Source organism: Panulirus ornatus, chromosome 22 (genome assembly GCF_036320965.1).
Source record: "Panulirus ornatus isolate Po-2019 chromosome 22, ASM3632096v1, whole genome shotgun sequence".
NCBI lineage: Eukaryota > Metazoa > Arthropoda > Malacostraca > Decapoda > Palinuridae > Panulirus > Panulirus ornatus.
Genome location: NC_092245.1, coordinates 10065692 through 10087378, shown reverse-complemented (window position 1 = coordinate 10087378; position 21687 = coordinate 10065692). Strand labels below are relative to the sequence as shown.

At 42.6% G+C, this 21687-nt stretch overlaps 1 protein-coding gene across 50 annotated transcripts in view; it reads right to left on the bottom strand.

The window, feature by feature from the left end:
• LOC139756531 (uncharacterized) overlaps positions 1-21687 on the bottom strand; it is a 143979-nt gene that overhangs the window by 7619 nt on the left and 114673 nt on the right. For 15 of the 50 annotated variants that reach the window (XM_071676027.1, XM_071676028.1, XM_071676042.1 and 12 more), the window contains 3 exons: positions 5953-5988; positions 4999-5037; positions 2359-3523 (listed from right to left, as the gene is read on the bottom strand). In XM_071676027.1, the coding sequence (XP_071532128.1) occupies positions 2359-3523; positions 4999-5037; positions 5953-5988 (1240 nt within the window). Of the gene's footprint in view, positions 1-11; positions 117-2358; positions 3524-4998; positions 5038-5952; positions 5989-21687 lie in introns of all 50 variants that reach the window. The other 35 variants (XM_071676069.1, XM_071676020.1, XM_071676033.1 and 32 more) reach the window with 7 other exon arrangements.

Below are 21687 nucleotides of genomic sequence, written 5' to 3'. Positions count from 1 at the left end.
TCACAACATACCTGAGCTCTTCTTGTGAGTTTTATGTGAGCGTATTAATGTTCCCACTGCAAGAAGCTTGCTGGTGGCGGATTGCAATTTCCTTTTGGCTTTGGTAAGATGGACAGCTAGAGGAAGTGAAGGTTCCCCTTAGAGACTGTGCTGAAATGTTTCCATGCTTTATATTCACATATGTCACTATAGCATTAATATGACCACCCGGCACTAAGGTCGACACTGCAAGAATGAAAGACAACTGAAGATGCCTTATGACGTCCACATGGCACTGAAGCCATTCCCATTGGAATAACTTCAGTATAATGTTAAACTTTTAACTTTATTTACTGAGACACCTGAGGGAGTAGAGTGTTATCATGTGCAGTGTTGCTTGTTCTGGGGAGGGAAGGGGGCAGTAGTGCACGTACACCTGGTTACTTTCCTTGTTACAGTCACACCCACCATTGATGGTTGCTGACCCAGCGCCAGGTGGCACGGCATGATGTCGCACCGACCAGTGTACGTCAGGGAATGATGATGTTACGTGGTGGTGTGCGTCAAGTCTGGTTTCACTGACCAGTCTTGTGTAGTGTGCGTCAGTGTAGTGTAGTGAAGTGTAGTACAATGTAGTGTATTGTAGTGTACTGTAGTGTAGTATAATGTATTTTAGTGTAGTATAGTGTAGTGAAGTGTAGTAGAGCAGCAGATGACTCTCAGACTAGGTATGTTGGTCTCATAATGATGATGTGGGCATCAATATTTACATACATCATGTTAAAGCTTCATTATAAGGCAATAAAGGAAGGGCAGATTGATGGTGGGTGGATCTGGCTGAAACAAGGAAATCATTTGTCTGGATACTAGAACCATGCACTTGTCTTGGCTCATGGAGTAACACTAGCTGGCTCTCAAGATGGACTCTCAGCAAGTGTCAAGTTTTGAATCATGAGTCAAGAGATACTTAATAAGTCAGGTTGATAAGGGCGGCTACATGTTAGTTGACGGTAACAAACAAACTCAGACTTTACCTTACTTGAGCAGACACGGAACCACAATAGTTGCTGCTACATGCATTGTTTGTCAGTCCACAGGTTCTGGTTTTAACCACATAGAAGGAAAATATTTGATATTACAGTATTAATCATAGACTGAAAGTGTGGTACAGAATACATAACTGAACCAACATTTAAGCAGATCTTGATATTAAAAGCAGTGCTGCCATATCATTAATAGAGGCCAAGGCATTTTGTAAAGAGAAAACGAATGATATGATATAATGAAGTGAATGTCGCGTTCAACAGATGTTTTACAGATGTGCACGACCATCAACACTTGCTATGTTGTACAGAGCCAGGATGTGCACGACCATCAACACTTGCTACGTTGGACCAAACCCATTTTGACTTCTATATTTATTTCATTTCATTCGACTGCGAGTTTCTTATTAAATGCCTATGATGTATGAGTCAGTTTTCCTGGGATTACTTTGAACACTTGCATGGCATTATTGCCTCTCGCCACCGCCGGGGACAAGTTATTCTTGCTTGTGACAATGATGGACCGTATCCACCGTTAACCTGTGCCGTCTCGTGTATGTCATGCAACATCATGCAGCCATTGGAAGTAAAGGTGACATTTTCGGAGTATAAGACAGTGTCACGTTATCTGTACCCATGTCACGTTTGGTTCTGGTAATCGGTGTTAAATAGCTGTTATAAGAAGCCTTTGTTCGGAGTGGGCATTGCTCACCATCTCCACCTGGACAGCGCCACGGTCTTGTGTACGGATGAGATTCTCTTCACAGGTTGGGGCGGGAAGACAGTCTACAGTGGGCTGGGCCTGTGATCTGAGTAACTGTTACCTAGCTATGATGTCCAGACCATTGGGTTTGGATATTGTTTCCTGAATTATAAGGTATTTTGTGGAAAAGTTGTACCCAGGTAGAGATGAGGAGAATTTTTACCCAAAACATAAAAGGGAGGTCATGCAAACGTGGCCTTTGGCTGAAGAATATCATAATTGTTGAACAAAAATTTTTGACTGACTCCGGTAGCTGCCTAGTTCATGTGTAGCGTAAGTGATAGAGAGCAGATTCTTGCGTAGGGACAACTGTTGTAAGGCTGACTATTGAAGTATTTTTCAGCAAGACCACCGGCTTTGACACGCAACAGACGTCCCAACAGTTAACGAAGGCAGTGTGAGGGAACTTTAGACATAAATGGTTGGTCGTGCGATCTTGTTGGAACGTCGTCACGTATTGGGGTTGACGGGTTGGGAGAGAGAGAGACAGAGAGAAGTAAAGACGACGTCGTGGAGCTTGGCGGCGGAGCGGTGATGAATGAGACGTGATCACTTGTGGCCGGACCAACTAACCTAGGTGCAGACCTGTCTCCTCGGTGCCAGCAGCGACCCAACCATCCAGCCACCCAGCATCCTCATCATAAGCAGCAGCACGGCGAGTCGCCATCCCTGGCTCCTCAGCAGTGCTCTCCACCACTGGCGTCTCCTCCTCCACTACTGCCACCGGCTCCTTTGCGTACGGCGCCTCCATCTGAGCCTCCACTTGGGAAGTTTCGACCAGGGGTACCTCCACTGGAGGCTCCACCTGGGGCTCATCAGCTTGAGGTTCCTCCACTGGAGGCTCCACTTGGCTCTCCTCAGCATGGGGTTCCTGGTCTGGAGGCTCTAACAAGAGTTCTTCAGATTTGGGTACCCCAACTGGAGTCCCCAGTTGGGCCTCAAGCTGAAGCTTCTCCACTGGAAGTTCCACATGGGATTCTTCCGCTGGAAGTTCCTCATGAGATACCTCCATTGAAGGTTCCACCTGGGACTCCTCCAGTGGAGGCTCGAGAGCCGGCACTGACTCGTGGATGGCTTGTGGTTCGTCAGTCAGCTGGCGGGACACGTGCTCCACAACCTGTGGAGACTCCTGCTCTTCCTGTGGGGGAACGTGAAGGGGGGGCTCGGAGGGGGCTGGGTCACCCAGGGTCTCAGGCGTCACACACACACCCTCACACACTACCTCGGTCGATGACTCACATTTCTCAGCAGCAGACTCACTTTTCACCTCAGCAGCTGGCTCAGCAAGGGGGACAGCAGCATCAGCGGGGGCAGCGACGACTTCAACGGGGGTGACCACCTCAGGGACAGGGGCTTCAGGCTTCAGGGCGTTGCTCTCGGCCTCTAGGCGGGCCAGCTCGGCCTCGGCAGCAGCGAGGGCGGCCAGTTCGGCCTCCATGGCAGCCTTAGCGGCAGCTTCACGTTCAGCCTTCCTTTTCTTCTTCTCCAACCTCTTGCGCTCCTTCTCATCTAACACTTCCTCTTCAACAGCAGCTTCAGTACTCACTGGGACTGCCTCACTCTCGGTGGGAACCGAGACGGCCTCTATCTCTGAGAGAGAGAGATCAGAGGGTGCTGGTGCTGGTGCTGGTACTGGAGCAGCCATCTCGCCGACAATATCTCGCTCCCTGGACTTCTTCTTCTTCCTGCGCTCCTTCTTCTCCTCGCTTGCCTCTTCGGTGTTGCCGTCAGTAACGGCCTGTAGGGAAAGTAAGGTCAAGCCAAGTCTGCTCACACAACCTTACCTGGTGGTGGTTTGCTATAATACCTATAAAGAGACAGTCACATCCTAGGATCTACCACTCCGCTACATGAAGGCCTCCGCTTCACTACGTGGGTTTGCTCGTCTCTACACAAGTCTAAAGGGTTGGCACTTCATTATGTAACTACGCCAGAAGAGTTCGCATCTCTACGTAGGTAATAGGGTTCACTTCTCGCAAGGTAGATTTAGAGTTTGCATCTTACTGCATAGGTCTAAAGGGTTCGCTTTTCACTACGTAGGTTGAAAGGGTTCGCTTATCACTACGTAGGTTGAAAGGGTTCGCTTATCACTACGTAGGTTGAAAGGATTCGCTTTTCACTACATAGGTTGAAAGGGTACGCTTCTCACTACGTAGGTTGAAAGGGTTCGCTTATCACTACGTAGGTTGAAAAGGGTTCGTTTTTCACTACGTAGGTTGAAAGGGTTCGCTTATCACTACGTAGGTTGAAAGGGTTCGTTTTTCACTACGTAGGTTGAAAGGGTTTGCAACGATTTCATCTGGAAAAAACTAGATGATCATATATGTAGTACTGATGTGGATCATTGCCAGCATGTAACCAAGAAATACAAAATGGTCATCATTGTGGCGTCATCAATAGGTCAAACGTTAGTAAGCCGTGTGTGTATATTGTGGTTGAGTGACGTCATTGGATGGTATCATCATTATCCTGGTGTTGTCACGCTTCACGAGACTCCGTTGTTTATCAGTAATGCTGCACCTAGGAATGACCACCTGGCGTTTTGTGTCACCACAGTATTTTGTTACACTGGTTTTACTCGAGGAAAAGTAAGGATTATTTCTCATGTTTGTACGAAATCCGTGAACAGAATCCCACAATTTCACTGATCTTCAAAGTTGCCTGTTCTGTGTGGCTTTCATAATGATTGTAGGATAGGATTTAACTCATTCGTAACTTAAAAACAAGAGATCACGTAAATATTGTGACGATGCAGTGACGTCATGGAGGACATCTTTCTTACCAAGCTGAGCAATGACGTACGGTGTAGTATCGTTGGACCTACTGATGCCGCCTCCTAACGTTGGACAGTTTGATCATTAATCGTACTATTTAAGAGCATGATAACCATCGTCTAGAATTAGAAAAAATCCAACCAAGGTAGTATTTAAAGAACGTAAGCCGAAGAAGAATATGTAGGCTTATTAAGGTCCTTCTTTGAGGAAGTTTGAGTAAGGTTATCAATAAAGTGTATCATAAGTAATGAAGTAGAATATTAATCATGATCTTTGTCCCCTTACATTCTGGATATAATAACTTGGCCACTGTTATTTATGGCAGTTGTGAAGAGTTAAGCAAGTTGTTATTATCGTGTGTGGGAACAATTGTGGTAATGTATTATTAGTTGAACAGTTTGTTATGAAAGTAATGATGTGGCGTAATAAGCTGTCTCACCTTGAGGACGCTGCCGTGGAAGTGGACGCGGCCTGTGTCCTGCATAAGAACAGATGGTTAGGTTAGGTACATTAGCGGGTACTGGCTGTAGGATGTGGTTAATAATAACACTTCAACACAATGGCTGCTAAAGATTAGGGCAGCCAGGCTACGGTGATCCCAGCGTAGTACGAGGAGGACTGTAGGTAGCGTCAGTCAATGGTGAATCATCATCATCATCATCATCATGATGGTGGGCGTGAACCTGTCTGTAGATAATCACTAATACATGGCTACGTCTCGTAGGAACTACATTCATCGTTCAATGTGACCCATTCAGTAGTACAATATAAATCGTGTTATCATTCGCTTACTAACTTAATATCGTAGTGGTACAAGCTAGGGACGAGAGCCATCGGTCGGTCGGATATAGTTTGGTGTGCAAGTTCCCTCTGCCCGAGTTGTGTAGCTGTGCCTTTCGTTTGGTGTAGTCACTGACCTGACTGTCTTACGATATATCCATCATACAAGCGACGTTCATGACTGAGTTTCAAATGAAGTGTTTATCAAAAAGTTTCGTCATGTTGATAAAGAAGACGTTGTTATGGTCGCCTGCCACTTGGCAACCTTACCAAACTCGGAAAATGTCCCAGTTCTCAGTGTTTTGTTTAGTGTTAAGAAAATAAAAGTTCATAACGTGAAAATAACTAAGGATCGTTTGTTTATATAAATAGATACATAATATTAGGAAGGAGGCAGCAGTTATATAAATAAAGGAACATAATGAGTTATTTATGTTGGACGGGAATCCGCAATATTGGGACAAGTATGTGTCAGTGAGCTGATCTTTTTTTTTTCTTTCATTTTGATATATATCCTAATTAATGCACGCTGAAACAAAATGTAAATATTATAGAAAATAATAAAATCATTGATCACAGTAAAGGTTAAGTTCCTCCCTCACCGTGAACTTACCTGAACCACCTCCTTGTCTGTTGGGCCACCCTCAGCCTGCACACACACCAGTTGTGGACAGAAAAAACTGATTGGTAAGTATCATAGTCATATATATATATATATATATATATATATATATATATATATATATATATATATATATATATATATATATATATGTAAAGACGATCATGAAAGCGAAACAATTTTATGAATGGTGAATGATGATGCCACATACAGAGAACATGATTACACGTTTCTAGTATTTGAAAATGTTATGTAGATTGAGCCGCCTATGAGACCTGCGCCACCCAGCTAGGGTATATCTACTACCAACGTGTCACAAGTGCCATTATCATCATAAGATTATGTAACTTGCACGACCATGATGATATGTTGCAAATTCGTTGCTGTACTGTTCACTGTATGTTCCAGACAGTTACGTTCAGGATATTTCAACGTGCGACATACCTTAAAAAAACATCGCGGAAAGTAAAGGATCTTGATAGATTTTTATGGTGACAAAAACGTAAACTTCATTATAATGAACTAATGATGATGGTGACGAAAATGTATCTCTGATTATGGTGATAATGAACAGTAGTGATGATGATAATGTACATTGGTGATGATGGTGATGATAATGTACAGTAGTGATGATGATAACGATAAAGAACAGTAGTGATGATGATAATGTACAGTGGTGATGATGATGATAATGTACAGAAAATGATGTTAATGATAATGTATAGTAGTGATGATGATAATGATGTACAGTAGTGATGATAATGACGATAATGTACATTAAGTGATGATGGTGACGGTAATGCACATTAGTGATGATAATGATAGTGTACAGTGTGTGATGATCGTGACGGTATTGTACAGTAGTTATGATAATGACGATAACGTACAGTAGTGATGATATTGATAATGTACAGTAAGTGATGATGGTGACGGTATCGTACAGTAGTGATGATAATGACGATAACGTACAGTAGTGATGATAATGATGATGTACAGTAGTGATGATAATGTTGATATACAGTAAGTGATGATAGTGACGATATTGTACAGTAGTGATGATAATGACGATAACGTACAGTAGTGATGATAATGATGATGTTCAGAAAGTGATGATGGTGACAGTATTGTACAGTAGTGATGATAATGACGATAACGTACAGTAGTGATGATAATGATGATGTACAGTAGTGATGATAATGACGATAACGTACAGTAGTGATGATAATGATGATGTACAGTAGTGATGATAATGTTGATGTACAGGAAGTGATGATGGTGATGGTAATTTACAGTAGTGATGATAATGACGGTAATTTACAGTAGTGATGATAACGACGATAATGTACAGTAAGTGATGATGACGATAATGTACAGTAATGATGATGGTGATGATAATGTACAGTAATGATGATGGTGATGATAATGTACAATAGTGATGATAACGATAATGTACAGTAGTGATGATGATAACGATAATGTACAGTAGTGATGATGATGATAATGTACAGTATTGATGATGATGATAATGTACAGTGGTGATGATGATGATGATGTCTAGTAAGTGATGATGATGATGATATAACGGGTCAAAGGTTGGTGAGTCTGTCAACAGCTTAAAAGCGAAAGTTACAAACCCCAGGAAACTGGTAACGTAGTGGTCAAAGTTTATTGTGTGCATGTCCCAGACCATTGACTTGTGTCATGGTGGATTATGTTGATATACCTGTTGAGGAATATATGGATATCTACCTGTTGAGGAATATATGGATATTTACCTGTTGAGGAATATACGTTAAGGTAGTTGCAATAGGCTATTGTGGATGATACGTTAATTCTACTACAGATATGAACATTAACAACGTATGTTGGTGTGCTGGTTATGTATAAGGTATTAAGTTGTGGCGTTATATGATTATGAAACTGGCTGTAATTGGTGTTCTCAAGGTTTGTAATTGTTTTGTCATGTTTCCACAATCTTTTTTTATAGATAGATACAAAGGTTTTCCATGCCGTCAAATGGATGGACTTTGCCTAGTAAGTTGATGATACAAGTTGATTGTTCTCGGTAATAAATGATAAATGGTTTATGAGACCGAGACACTTGTAAGAAGTGTTAACGATGTTATGTACCTTGATGAAATATTGCCTCACATCAGTCCTGGAGAGGTTGTGCTGTAGATCACAAGTCATATACATGTTACACTGCAGCTGTACCTGTAATACTCTAGTAATGGCCATGTTACACTGCAGCTGTACCTGTAATACTCTAGTAATGATCACGTTACGCTGCAGCAGTACTTGTAATACTCTAGTAATGACCATGTTACGCTGCAGCTGTACCTGTAATACTATAGTAATGACCATGTTACACTGCAGCTGTACCTGTAATACTCTAGTAATGATCACGTTACGCTGCAGTAGTACTTGTAATTAGTAATGTAGACGACATTACATTCAAAGCCTAACAAATCAAAGATGTGATTTAGTACTTGCCTGAGATTAATGTTTACACGTTGTGTACACATTATTACATGACAAGGTACAACCTGCTTAGTTGTTTGGGCTAGGTAACACTTGGCACAGTCATTGAGAATGTTAGTTAACCAGCACTCATAACATTGTGGTTAGGTTAGGCTATGGGACTGCACACACTATGTACGTGCTTCCTTACTCATCATAAACAACAGAAAAACTACCATTTACGTAGTGTTGTTAGTTTATATTGAGGGAATAAAGTATTGCTCTTTTGTGATCATAACTTAGATAACGTATTTACATTAATTTAAAGATATCCTTCGAGAAAAGTCCCTACTTGCCCTGTGAGGATGGTCGAATGTGCCGAGTGTTCTATATTTTACCCATTTTTGACTTGTGACATCCAAGTACAGGTCGTCACATAAGTGTTTTCAGTGGATGGTGATCGTGAACCTGTAGTATTAGTAACGACTGGTATTGACCAAACACATGAATGAGGCATGAGTGCCGTTGCCACGCCAGACAGACAGGTGAACAAGTCTCGTGGGGGTGTCTGGGAACAGCAAGTGTTCCTTAACTATAGACCTCATGCGTGGCAAGGTCACATGTACAGTGTGCCATTCATAAATTATGGAGCATACTGAATACCATCCACTCCTACTCCAACTACATCTTCTGTAAAAATATTTGTATAGAATCAGTGTTATTATATGCGTTATATATACATATATATATATATATATATATATATATATATATATATATATATATATATATATATATATATATATATATATATATGGTAAAGAAAGAGACAGAAGGTCAAGAGAAAGGTGCAAGAGGTGAAAAAGGGGGCAAATGAGAGTTGGGGTGAGAGACTATCATTAAATTTCAGGGAGAATAAAAAGATGTTCTGGAAGGAGGTAAATAAAGTGCGTAAGACAAGGGAGCAAATGGGAACTTCAGTGAAGGGCGCAAATGGGGAGGTGATAACAAGTAGTGGTGATGTGAGAAGGAGATGGAGTGAGTATTTTGAAGGTTTGTTGAATGTGTTTGATGATAGAGTGGCAGATATAGGGTGTTTTGGTCGAGGTGGTGTGCAAAGTGAGAGGGGTAGGGAAAATGATTTGGTAAACAGAGAAGAGGTAGTAAAAGCTTTCCGGAAGATGAAAGCCGGCAAGGCAGCAGGTTTAGATGGTATTGCAGTGGAATTTATTAAAAAAGGGGGTGACTGTATTATTGACTGGTTGGTAAGGTTATTTAATGTATGTATGATTCATGGTGAGGTGCCTGAGGATTGGCGGAATGCGTGCATAGTGCCATTGTACAAAGGCAAAGGGGATAAGAGTGAGTGCTCAAATTACAGAGGTATAAGTTTGTTGAGTATTCCTGGTGAATTATATGGGAGGGTATTGATTGAGAGGGTGAAGGCATGTACAGAGCATCAGATTGGGGAAGAGCAGTGTGGTTTCAGAAGTGGTAGAGGATGTGTGGATCAGGTGTTTGCTTTGAAGAATGTATGTGAGAAATACTTAGAAAAGCAAATGGATTTGTATGTAGCATTTATGGATCTGGAGAAGGCATATGATAGAGTTGATAGAGATGCTCTGTGGAAGGTATTAAAAATGTATGGTGTGGGAGGCAAGTTGTTAGAAGCAGTGAAAAGTTTTTATCGAGGATGTAAGGCATGTGTACGTGTAGGAAGAGAGGAAAGTGATTGGTTCTCAGTGAATGTAGGTTTGCGGCAGGGGTGTGTGATGTCTCCATGGTTGTTTAATTTGTTTATGGATGGGGTTGTTAGGGAGGTGAATGCAAGAGTTTTGGAAAGAGGGGCAAGTATGAAGTCTGTTGGGGATGAGAGAGCTTGGGAAGTGAGTCAGTTGTTGTTCGCTGATGATACAGCGCTGGTGGCTGATTCATGTGAGAAACTGCAGAAGCTGGTGACTGAGTTTGGTAAAGTGTGTGAAAGAAGAAAGTTAAGAGTAAATGTGAATAAGAGCAAGGTTATTAGGTACAGTAGGGTTGAGGGTCAAGTCAATTGGGAGGTAAGTTTGAATGGAGAAAAACTGGAGGAAGTAAAGTGTTTTAGATATTTGGGAGTGGATCTGGCAGCGGATGGAACCATGGAAGCGGAAGTGGATCATAGGGTGGGGGAGGGGGCGAAAATTCTGGGAGCCTTGAAGAATGTTTGGAAGTCGAGAACATTATCTCGGAAAGCAAAAATGGGTATGTTTGAAGGAATAGTGGTTCCAACAATGTTGTATGGTTGCGAGGCGTGGGCAATGGATAGAGTTGTGCGCAGGAGGATGGATGTGCTGGAAATGAGATGTTTGAGGACAATGTGTGGTGTGAAGTGGTTTGATCGAGTAAGTAACGTAAGGGTAAGAGAGATGTGTGGAAATAAAAAGAGCGTGGTTGAGAGAGCAGAAGAGGGTGTTTTGAAATGTTTTGGGCACATGGAGAGAATGAGTGAGGAAAGATTGACCAAGAAGATATATGTGTCGGAGGTGGAGGGAACGAGAAGTGGGAGACCAAATTGGAGGTGGAAAGATGGAGTGAAAAAGATTTTGTGTGATCGGGGCCTGAACATGCAGGAGGGTGAAAGGAGGGCAAGGAATAGAGTGAATTGGATCGATGTGGTATACCGGGGTTGACGTGCTGTCGGTGGATTGAATCAGGGCATGTGAAGCGTCTGGGGTAAACCATGGAAAGCTGTGTAGGTATGTATATTTGCGTGTGTGGACGTATGTATATACATGTGTATGGGGGTGGGTTGGGCCATTTCTTTCGTCTGTTTCCTTGCGCTACCTCGCAAACGCGGGAGACAGCGACAAAGTATAAAAAAAAAAAAAATCTATATATATATATATATATATATATATATATATATATATATATATATATATATATATATTTGGGAAGAGCAGTGTGATTTCAGAGGTGGTAGAGGATGTGTGTATCAGTTGTTTGCTTTGAAGAATGTATGTAAGAAATACTTAGAAAACAGATGGATTTGTATGTAGCATTTATGGATCTGGAGAAGGCATATGATAGAGTTGATAGAGATGCTCTGTGGAAGGTATTAAGAGTATATGGTGCGGGAGGTAAGTTGCTAGAAGCAGTGAAAAGTTTTTACCAAGGACGTAAAGTATGTGTACGTGTAGGAAGAGAGGAAAGTGATTGTTTTCCAGTGAATGTCGGTTTGTGGCAGGGATGCGTGATGTCTCCATGGTTGTTTAATTTGGTTATGGATCGGGTGGTTAGGGAGGTAAATGGAAAAGTTTTGGAGAGAGGAGCAAGTATGCAGTCTGTTGTGGATGAGAGGGCTTGGGAAGTGAGTCAGTTGTTGTTCGCTGATGGTACAGCGCTTGTGGCTGATTCGGGTGAGAAACTGCAGAAGCTGGTGACTGAGTTTGGTAGAGTGTGTGAAAGAAGAAAGCTGAGAGTAAATGTGAAAAAGAGCAAGGTTATTAGGTTCAGTAATGTTGAGGGACAAGTTAATAGGGAGGTAAAATTGAATGTAGGAAACCTGGAGGAAATGAAGTGTTTTAGATATCTGGGAGTGGATTTGGCAGCGGATGGAACCATGGAAGCGGAAGTGGGTCACAGGATGGGGGAGAGGGCGAAGGTTCTGGAAGCGTTGAAGAATATGTGGAAGGCGAGAACGTTATCTCGGAAAGCAAAAATGGGTATGTTTGAAGGAATAGTGGTTCCTACAATGTTATATGGTTGCGAGGCGTGGGCTATAGATAGGGTTGTGCGGAGGAGGATGGGTGTGTTCAAAATGAAATGTGTGAGGACAATACGTAGTGTGAGGTATTTTGATCGAGTGAGTAATGAAAGGGTAAGAGAGATGTATGGTAATGAAAAGAGTGTGGTTGAGAGAGCATAAGAGGGTGTGTTGAAGTGGTTTGGTCACTTGGAGAGAATGAGTGAGGAAAGATTGACAGAGAGGATATATGTGTCAGAGGTGGAGGGAACGAGGAGAAGCGGGAAACCAAATTGGATGTGGAAGGATGGATTGAAAATGATTCTGAGGGTTCGGGGCCTGAACATACAGGAGGGTGAAAGGCGTGCAAGGAATAGAGTGAATTGGAACGATGTGGTATACCGGGATCGACGTGTTGTCAATGGATTGAGCCAGGACATGTGGAGCGTCTGGGGATAAACCTTGGAATGTTTTGTGGGGCCTGGATGTGGAAAGGGAGCTGTGGTTTGGGTGTATCACACTTGACAGCAGAGACTGAGTGCGAACGAAAATATATATATATATATATATATATATATATATATATATATATATATATATATATATATATATATATATATATATATATTTATATTTATTTATTATACTTTGTCGCTGTCTCCCGCGTTTGCGAGGTAGCGCAAGGAAACAGACGAAAGAAATGGCCCCACCCCCCCCCCCCCATACACCTGTATATACATACGTCCACACACGCAAATATACATACCTACACAGCTTTCCATGGTTTACCCCAGACGCTTCACATGCCCTGCTTCAATCCACTGACAGCGCGTCAACCCCGGTATACCACATCGCTCCAATTCACTCTATTCCTTGCCCTCCTTTCACCCTCCTGCATGTTTAGGCCCCGATCACACAAAATCTTTTTCACTCCATCTTTCCACCTCCAATTTGGTCTCCCTCTTCTCCTTGTTCCCTCCACCTTCGACACATATATCCTCTTGGTCAATCTTTCCTCACTCATCCTCTCCAAGTGCCCAAACCACTTCAAAACACCCTCTTCTGCTCTCTCAACCACGCTCTTTTTATTTCCACACATCTCTCTTACCCTTACGTTACTCACTCGATCAAACCACCTCACACCACACATTGTCCTCAAACATCTCATTTCCAGCACATCCATCCTCCTGCGCACAACTCTATCCATAGCCCACGCCTCGCAACCATACAACATTGTTGGAACCACTATTCCTTCAAACATACCCATTTTTGCTTTCCGAGATAATGTTCTCGACTTCCAAACATTCTTCAAGGCCCCCAGGATTTTCGCCCCCTCCCCCACCCTATGATCCACTTCCGCTTCCATGGTTCCATCCGCTGCCAGATCCACTCCCAGATATCTAAAACACTTCACTTCCTCCAGTTTTTCTCCATTCAAACTCACCTCCCAATTGACTTGACCCTCAACCCTACTGTACCTAATAACCTTGCTCTTATTCACATTTACTCTTAACTTTCTTCTTCCACACACTTTTCCAAACTCAGTCACCAGCTTCTGCAGCTTCTCACATGAATCAGCCACCAGCGCTGTATCATCAGCGAACAACAACTGACTCACTTCCCAAGCTCTCTCATCCCCAACAGACTTCATACTTGCCCCTCTTTCCAAAACTCTTGCATTTACCTCCCTAACAACCCCATCCATAAACAAATTAAACAACCATGGAGACATCACACACCCCTGCCGCAAACCTACATTCACTGAGAACCAATCACTTTCCTCTCTTCCTACACGTACACATGCCTTACATCCTCGATAAAAACTTTTCACTGCTTCTAACAACTTGCCTCCCACACCATATATTCTTAATACCTTCCACAGAGCATCTCTATCAACTCTATCATATGCCTTCTCCAGATCCATAAATGCTACATACAAATCCATTTGCTTTTCTAAGTATTTCTCACATACATTCTTCAAAGCAAACACCTGATCCACACATCCTCTACCACTTCTGAAACCACACTGCTCTTCCCCAATCTGATGCTCTGTACATGCCTTCACCCTCTCAATCAGTACCCTCCCATATAATTTACCAGGAATACTCAACAAACTTATACCTCTGTAATTTGAGCACTCACTCTTATCCCCTTTGCCTTTGTACAATGGCACTATGCACGCATTCCGCCAATCCTCATATATATATATATATATATATATATATATATATATATATATATATATATATATATATATATATATATTTATATATTTATTTATTTTACTTTATCACTGTCTCCCGCGTTAGCGAGGTAGCGCAAGGAAACAGACGAAAGAATGGCCCAACCCGCCCACATACACATGTATATACATACATGACCACACACGCACAATATACATACCTATACATCTCAATGTACACATATATATTACACACACAGACATATACATATATACACATGTACATAATTCATACTGTCTGCCTTTATTTGTTCCCATCGCCACCTCGCCACACATGGAATAACAACCCCCTTCCCCCCTCATGTGTGCGAGGTAGCGCTAGGAAAAACACCAAAGGCCCCATTCGTTCACACTCAGTCTCTAGCTGTCATGTAATAATGCACCGAAACCACAGCTCCCTTTCCACATCCAGGCCCCACACACTTTGCATGGTTTACCCCAGACGCTTCACATGCCCTGGTTCAATCCATTGACAGCACGTCGACCCCGGTATACCACATCGTTCCAATTCACTCTATTCCTTGCACGCCTTTCACCCTCCTGCATGTTCAGGCCCCGATCACTCAAAATCTTTTTCACTCCATCTTTCCACCTCCAATTTGGTCTCCCACTCCTCCTCGTTCCCTCCACCTCTGACACATATATCCTCTTGGTCAATCTTTCCCCACTCATTCTCTCCATGTGACCAAACCATTTCAAAACACCCTCTTCTGCTCTCTCAACCACACTCTTTTTATTTCCACACATCTCTCTCACCCTTACATTACTTACTCGATCAAACCACCTCACACCACATTTTGTCCTCAAACATCTCATTTCCAGCACATCCACCCTCCATATAGCATTGTTGGAACCACTATTCCTTCAAACATACCCATTTTTGCTTTCCGAGATAATGTTCTCGACTTCCAAACATTCCTCAAGGCTCCCAGAATTTTCGCCCCCTCCCCCACCCTATGATTCACTTCCGCTTCCATGGTTCCATCCGCTGCCAGATCCACTCCCAGATATCTAAAACACTTCACTTCCTCCAGCTTTTCTCAATTCAAACTTACCTCCCAATTGACTTGACCCTCAACCCTACTGTACCTAATAACCTTGCTCTTATTCACATTTACTCTTAACTTTTTTCTTTCACACACTTTACCAAACTCAGTCACCAGCTTCTGCAGTTTCTTACATGAATCAGCCACCAGCGCTGTATCATCAGCGAACAACAACTGACTCACTTCCCAAGCTCTCTCATCCCCAACAGACTGCATACTTGCCCCTCTTTCCAAAACTCTTGCATTCACCTCCCTAACAACCCCATCCATAAACAAGTTAAACAACCATGGAGACATCACACACCCCTGCCGCATACCTATATTCACTGAGAACCAATCACTTTCCTCTCTTCCTACACGTACACATGCCTTACATCCTCGATAAAAACTTTTCACTGCTTCTAACAACTTGCCTCCCACACCATATATTCTTAATACCTTCCACAGAGCATCTCTATCAACTCTATCATATGCCTTCTCCAGATCCATAAATGCTACATACAAATCCATTTGTTTTTCTAAGTATTTCTCGCATACATTCTTCAAAGCAAACACCTGATCCACACATCCTCTACCACTTCTGAAACCACACTGCTCTTCCCCAATCTGATGCTCTGTACATGCCTTCACCCTCTCAATCAATATCCTCCCATATAATTTACCAGGAATACTCAACAAACTTATACCTCTGTAATTTGAGCACTCACTCTTATCCCCTTTGCCTTTGTACAATGGCACTATGCAAGCATTCCGCCAATCCTCAGGCACCTCACCATGAATCATACATACATTAAATAACCTTACCAACCAGTCAACAATACAGTCACCCCCTTTTTTTAATAAATTCCACTGCAATGCCATCCAAACCTGCTGCTTTGCCGGCTTTCATCTTCCGTAGAGCTTTTACTACCTCTTCTCTATTTACCAAATCATTTTCCCTAACCCTCTCACTTTGCACACCACCTCGACGAAGACACCCCACATCTGCCACTCTACCATCAAACACATTCAACAAACCTTCAAAATATTCACTCCATCTCCTTCTCACATCACCACTACTTGTTATCACCTCCCCATTAGCCCCCTTCACTGAAGTTCCCATTTGCTCCCTTGTCTTACGCACTTTATTTACCTCCTTCCAAAACATCTTTTTATTCTCCCTGAAATTTAATGATAGTCTCTCACCCCAACTCTCATTTGCCCTCTTTTTCACCTCTTGCACCTTTCTCTTGACCTCCTGCCTCTTTCTTTTATACCTCTCCCACTCATTTGCATTTTTTTCCATGCAAAAATCTTTCAAATGCCTCTCTCTTCTCTTTTACTAATAATCTTACTTCTTCATCCCACCACTCACTACCTTTTCTAATCAACCCACCTCCCACGCTTCTCATGCCACAAGCATCTTTTGCGCAAGCCATCACTGCTTCCCTAAATACATCCCATTCCTCCCCTACTCCACTTACCTCCTTTGTTCTCACCTTTTTCCATTCTGTACTCAGTCTCTCCTGGTACTTCCTCACACAAGTCTCCTTCCCAAGCTCACTTACTCTCACCACCCTCTTCACCCCAACATTCTCTCTTCTTTTCTGAAAACCCCCGCAAATCTTCACCTTTGCTTCCACAAGATAATGATCAGACATCCCTCCCGTTGCACCTCTCAGCACATTAACATCCAAAAGTCTCTCTTTCGTGCGTCTATCAATTAACACGTAATCCAATAACGCTCTCTGGCCATCTCTCCTACTTACATACGTATACTTATGTATATCTCGCTTTTTAAACCAGGTATTCCCAATCACCAGTCCTTTTTCAGCACATAAGTCTACAAGCTCTTCACCATTTCCATTTACAGCACTGAACACTCCATGTATACCAATTATCCCCCAAAGCAATATATATATATATATATATATATATATATATATATATATATATATATATATATATATATTGCTTTGTCGCTGTCTCCCGCGTTTGCGAGGTAGCGCAAGGAAACAGACGAAAGAAATGGCCCAACCCACCCCCATACACATGTATATACATACACGTCCACACACGCAAATATACATACCTATACATCTCAATGTACACATATATATACACACACACAGACATATACATATATACCCTTGTACATAATTCATACTGTCTGTTTTTATTTATTCCCATCGCCACCTCGCCACACATGGAATAACATCCCCTCCCCCTCATGTGTGCTAGGTAGCGCTAGGAAAAGACAACAAAGGCCCCATTCGTTCACGCTCAGTCTCTAGCTGTCATGAAATAATGCCCGAAACCACAGCTCCCTTTCCACATCCAGGCCCCACAGAACTTTGCATGGTTTACCCCTGACGCTTCACATGCCCTGATTCAATCCACTGACAGCACGTCGACCCCGGTATACCACATCGATCCAGTTCATTCTATTCCTTGCCCGCCTTTTACCCTCCTGCATGTTCAGGCCCCGATCACTCAAAATCTTTTTCACTCCATCTTTCCACCTCCAATTCGGTCTCCCACTTCTCCTCGTTCCCTCCACCTCCGACACATATATCCTCGTGGTCAATCTTTCCTCACTCATTCTCTCCATGTTCCCAAACCATTTCAAAACACCCTCTTCTGCTCTTTCGACCACGCTCTTTTTATTTCCACACATCTCTCTTACCCTTACATTACTTACTCGATCAAACCACCTCACACCACATATTGTCCTCAAACATCTCATTTCCAGCACATCCACCCTCCTGCGCACAACTCTATCCATAGCCCACACCTCGCAACCATATAACATTGTTGGAACCACTATTCCTTCAAACATACCCATTTTTGCTTTCCGAGATAATGTTCTCGACTTCCAAACATTCTTCAAGGCTCCCAGGATTTTCGCCCCCTCCCCCACCCTATGATCCACTTCCGCCTCCATGGTTCCATCCGCTGCCAGACTCACTCCAAGATATCTAAAACACTTTACTTCCTCCAGTTTTTCTCTATTCAAACTTACCTCCCAATTGACTTGACCCTCAACCCTACTGTATCTAATAACCTTGCTCTTATTCACATTTACTCTTAACTTTCTTCTTTCACATACTTTACCAAACTCACTCACCAGCTTCTGCAGTTTCTCACACGAATCAGCCACCAGCGCTGTATCATCAGCGAACAACAACTGACTCACTTCCCAAGCTCTCTCATCCCCAACAGACTGCATACTTGCCCCTCTTTCCAAAACTCTTGCATTCACCTCCCTAACAACCCCATCCATAAACAAATTAAACAACCATGGAGACATCACACACCCCTGCCGCAAACCTACATTCACTGAGAACCAATCACTTTCCTCTCTTCCTACACGTTCTCATGCCTTACGTCCTCGATAGAAACTTTTCACTGCTTCTAACAACTTGCCCATATATTCTTAGTACCTTCCACAAAGCATCTCTATCAACTCTATCATATGCCTTCTCCAGATCCATAAATGCTACATACAAATCCATTTGCTTTTCTAAGTATTTCTCACTTACATTCTTCAAAGCAAACACCTGATCCACACATCCTCTACCACTTCTGAAACCACACTGCTCTTCCCCAATCTGATGCTCTGTACATGCCTTCACCCTCTCAATCAATACCCTCCCATATAATTTACCAGTAATACTCAACAAACTTATACCTCTGTAATTTGAGCACTCACTCTTATCCCCTTTGCCTTTGTACAATGGCACTATGCAAGCATTCCGCCAATCCTCAGGCACCTCACCATGAATCATACATACATTAAATAACCTTACCAACCAGTCAACAATACAGTCACCCCCTTTTTTAATAAATTCCACTGCAATACCATCCAAACCTGCTGCCTTGCCGGCTTTCATCTTCCGCAAAGCTTTTACTACCTCTTCTCTGTTTACCAAATCATTTTCCCTACCCCTCTCACTTTGCACACCACCTCGACCAAAACACCCTATATCTGCCACTCTATCATCAAACACATTCAACAAACCTTCAAAATACTCACTCCATCTCCCTCTCACATCACCACTACTTGTTATCACCTCCCCATTAGCCCCCTTCACTGAAGTTCCCATTTGCTCCCTTGTCTTACGCTCTTTATTTACCTCCTTCCAAAACATCTTTTTATTCTCCCTAAAATATAATGATAGGCTCTCACCCCAACTCTCATTTGCCCTCTTTTTCAGCTCTTGCACCTTTCTCTTGACCTCCTGCCTCTTTCTTTTATACATCTCCCACTCATTTGCATTTTTTCCCTGCAAAAATCGTCCAAATGCCTCTCTCTTCTCTTTCACTAATAATCTTACTTCTTCATCCCACCACTCACTCCCCTTTCTAATCAACCCACCTCCCACGCTTCTCATGCCACAAGCATCTTTTGCGCAAGCCATCACTGCTTCCCTAAATACATCCCATTCCTCCCCCACTCCCCTTACCTCCTTTGTTCTCACCTTTTTCCATTCTGTACTCAGTCTCTCCTGGTACTTCCTCACACAAGTCTCCTTCCCAAGCTCGCTTACTCTCACCACCCTCTTCACCCCAACATTCACTCTTCTTTTCTGAAAACCCATACAAATCTTCACCTTCGCCTCCACAAGATAATGATCAGACATCCCTCCTGTTGCACCTCTCAGCACATTAACATCCAAAAGTCTCTCTTTCGCGCGCCTGTCAATTAACACGTAATCCAATAACGCTCTCTGGCCATCTCTCCTACTTACATACATATACTTATGTATATCTCGCTTTTTAAACCAGGTATTCCCAATCACCAGTCCTTTTTCAGCACATAAATCGACAAGCTCTTCACCATTTCCATTTACAACACTGAACACCCCATGTACACCAATTATTCCCTCAACTGCCACATTACTCACCTTTGCATTCAAATCACCCATCACTATAACCCGGTCTTGTGCATCAAAACCACTAACACTCTCATTCAGCTGCTCCCAAAACACTTGCCTCTCATGATCTTTCTTCTCATGCCCAGGTGCATATGCACCGATAATCACCCATCTCTCTCCATCAGCTTTCAGTTTTACCCATAGTAATCTAGAATTTACTCTCTTACATTCTATCACATACTCCCACCGCTCCTGTTTCAGGAGTTGTGCTACTCCTTCCATTGCTCTTGTCCTCTCACTAACCCCTGACTTTACTCCCAAGACATTCCCAAACCACTCTTCCCCTTTACCCCTATATATATATATATATATATATATATATATATATATATATATATATATATATATATATATATATATATATATATATATATATATATATATATATATGTTTATTTCTACTTGCTCGCATTCATCCATTCTCGGCGCCTCCTCGCCCTACAGGAAACATTGTCGCCACCCTCTGTGTTATTGAGGTAGCTCTAGGAAACACACATACACACACACACACACACACAAAATACGGGGGTGGGATGGGGGTGGGGGGATCCGTTTACGCTCAGTATCCAGCTGACACATGTAAGGCACCGAAACCACAGCTCCTTATCTACATCCAGGCCCCACCGATCTTTCCATGGTTTACTTCAGACGCTTCACACGTCCTGGTTCAGTCCATTGACAGCACGTCGACCCCGGTATACCATATCGTTCCAATTCACTCTTATTTCTTGCACGCTTCTCACCCTCCTGTACGTTCAGGCCCTTACCTGATCATTCAAAATCTTTTGTGCTTCATCCTTCCACCTCCACTTTCGTCTCCAGCTTCTCCTTGTTCCCTCCACCTCTGACACATGTATCAATCTTTCCTCACTCATTCTTTCCATATGTCCAAACCATTTCAACACGCCCTCTTCTGCTCTTTCGACCATACTCTTTTTATTACCACACATCTCTTTTACCCTTTCATTATTTACTGTGGATTTTATGTGTAATAATAAAGTATTGTGTGGTAATGCTGTCAACAGGTGTGGTTAGGTCGTTCATTTATAAAACTCATGGCTCAGTTGATGGCAAGATTTACTAGCTGTAGTAAGCAATTATTTAGTGTGATCTGTTAAGGTAAACTAGTGTGATAAATGCACCCTCAGTACACCCACCCAACCCGTCCCTTAACTAGTCGACGGCAGGTGTTATTGTTCACCGGACAATGGTTCTTGCTAGTGTGGGATCCTACACGAGGATAGCATTTTGGTGGCGTCTTAACAAGGCACTGATACCGTAGGACCAGCAAACATTATAACCACTAGCACGTGACATGACAACTACAACATAGCTAAG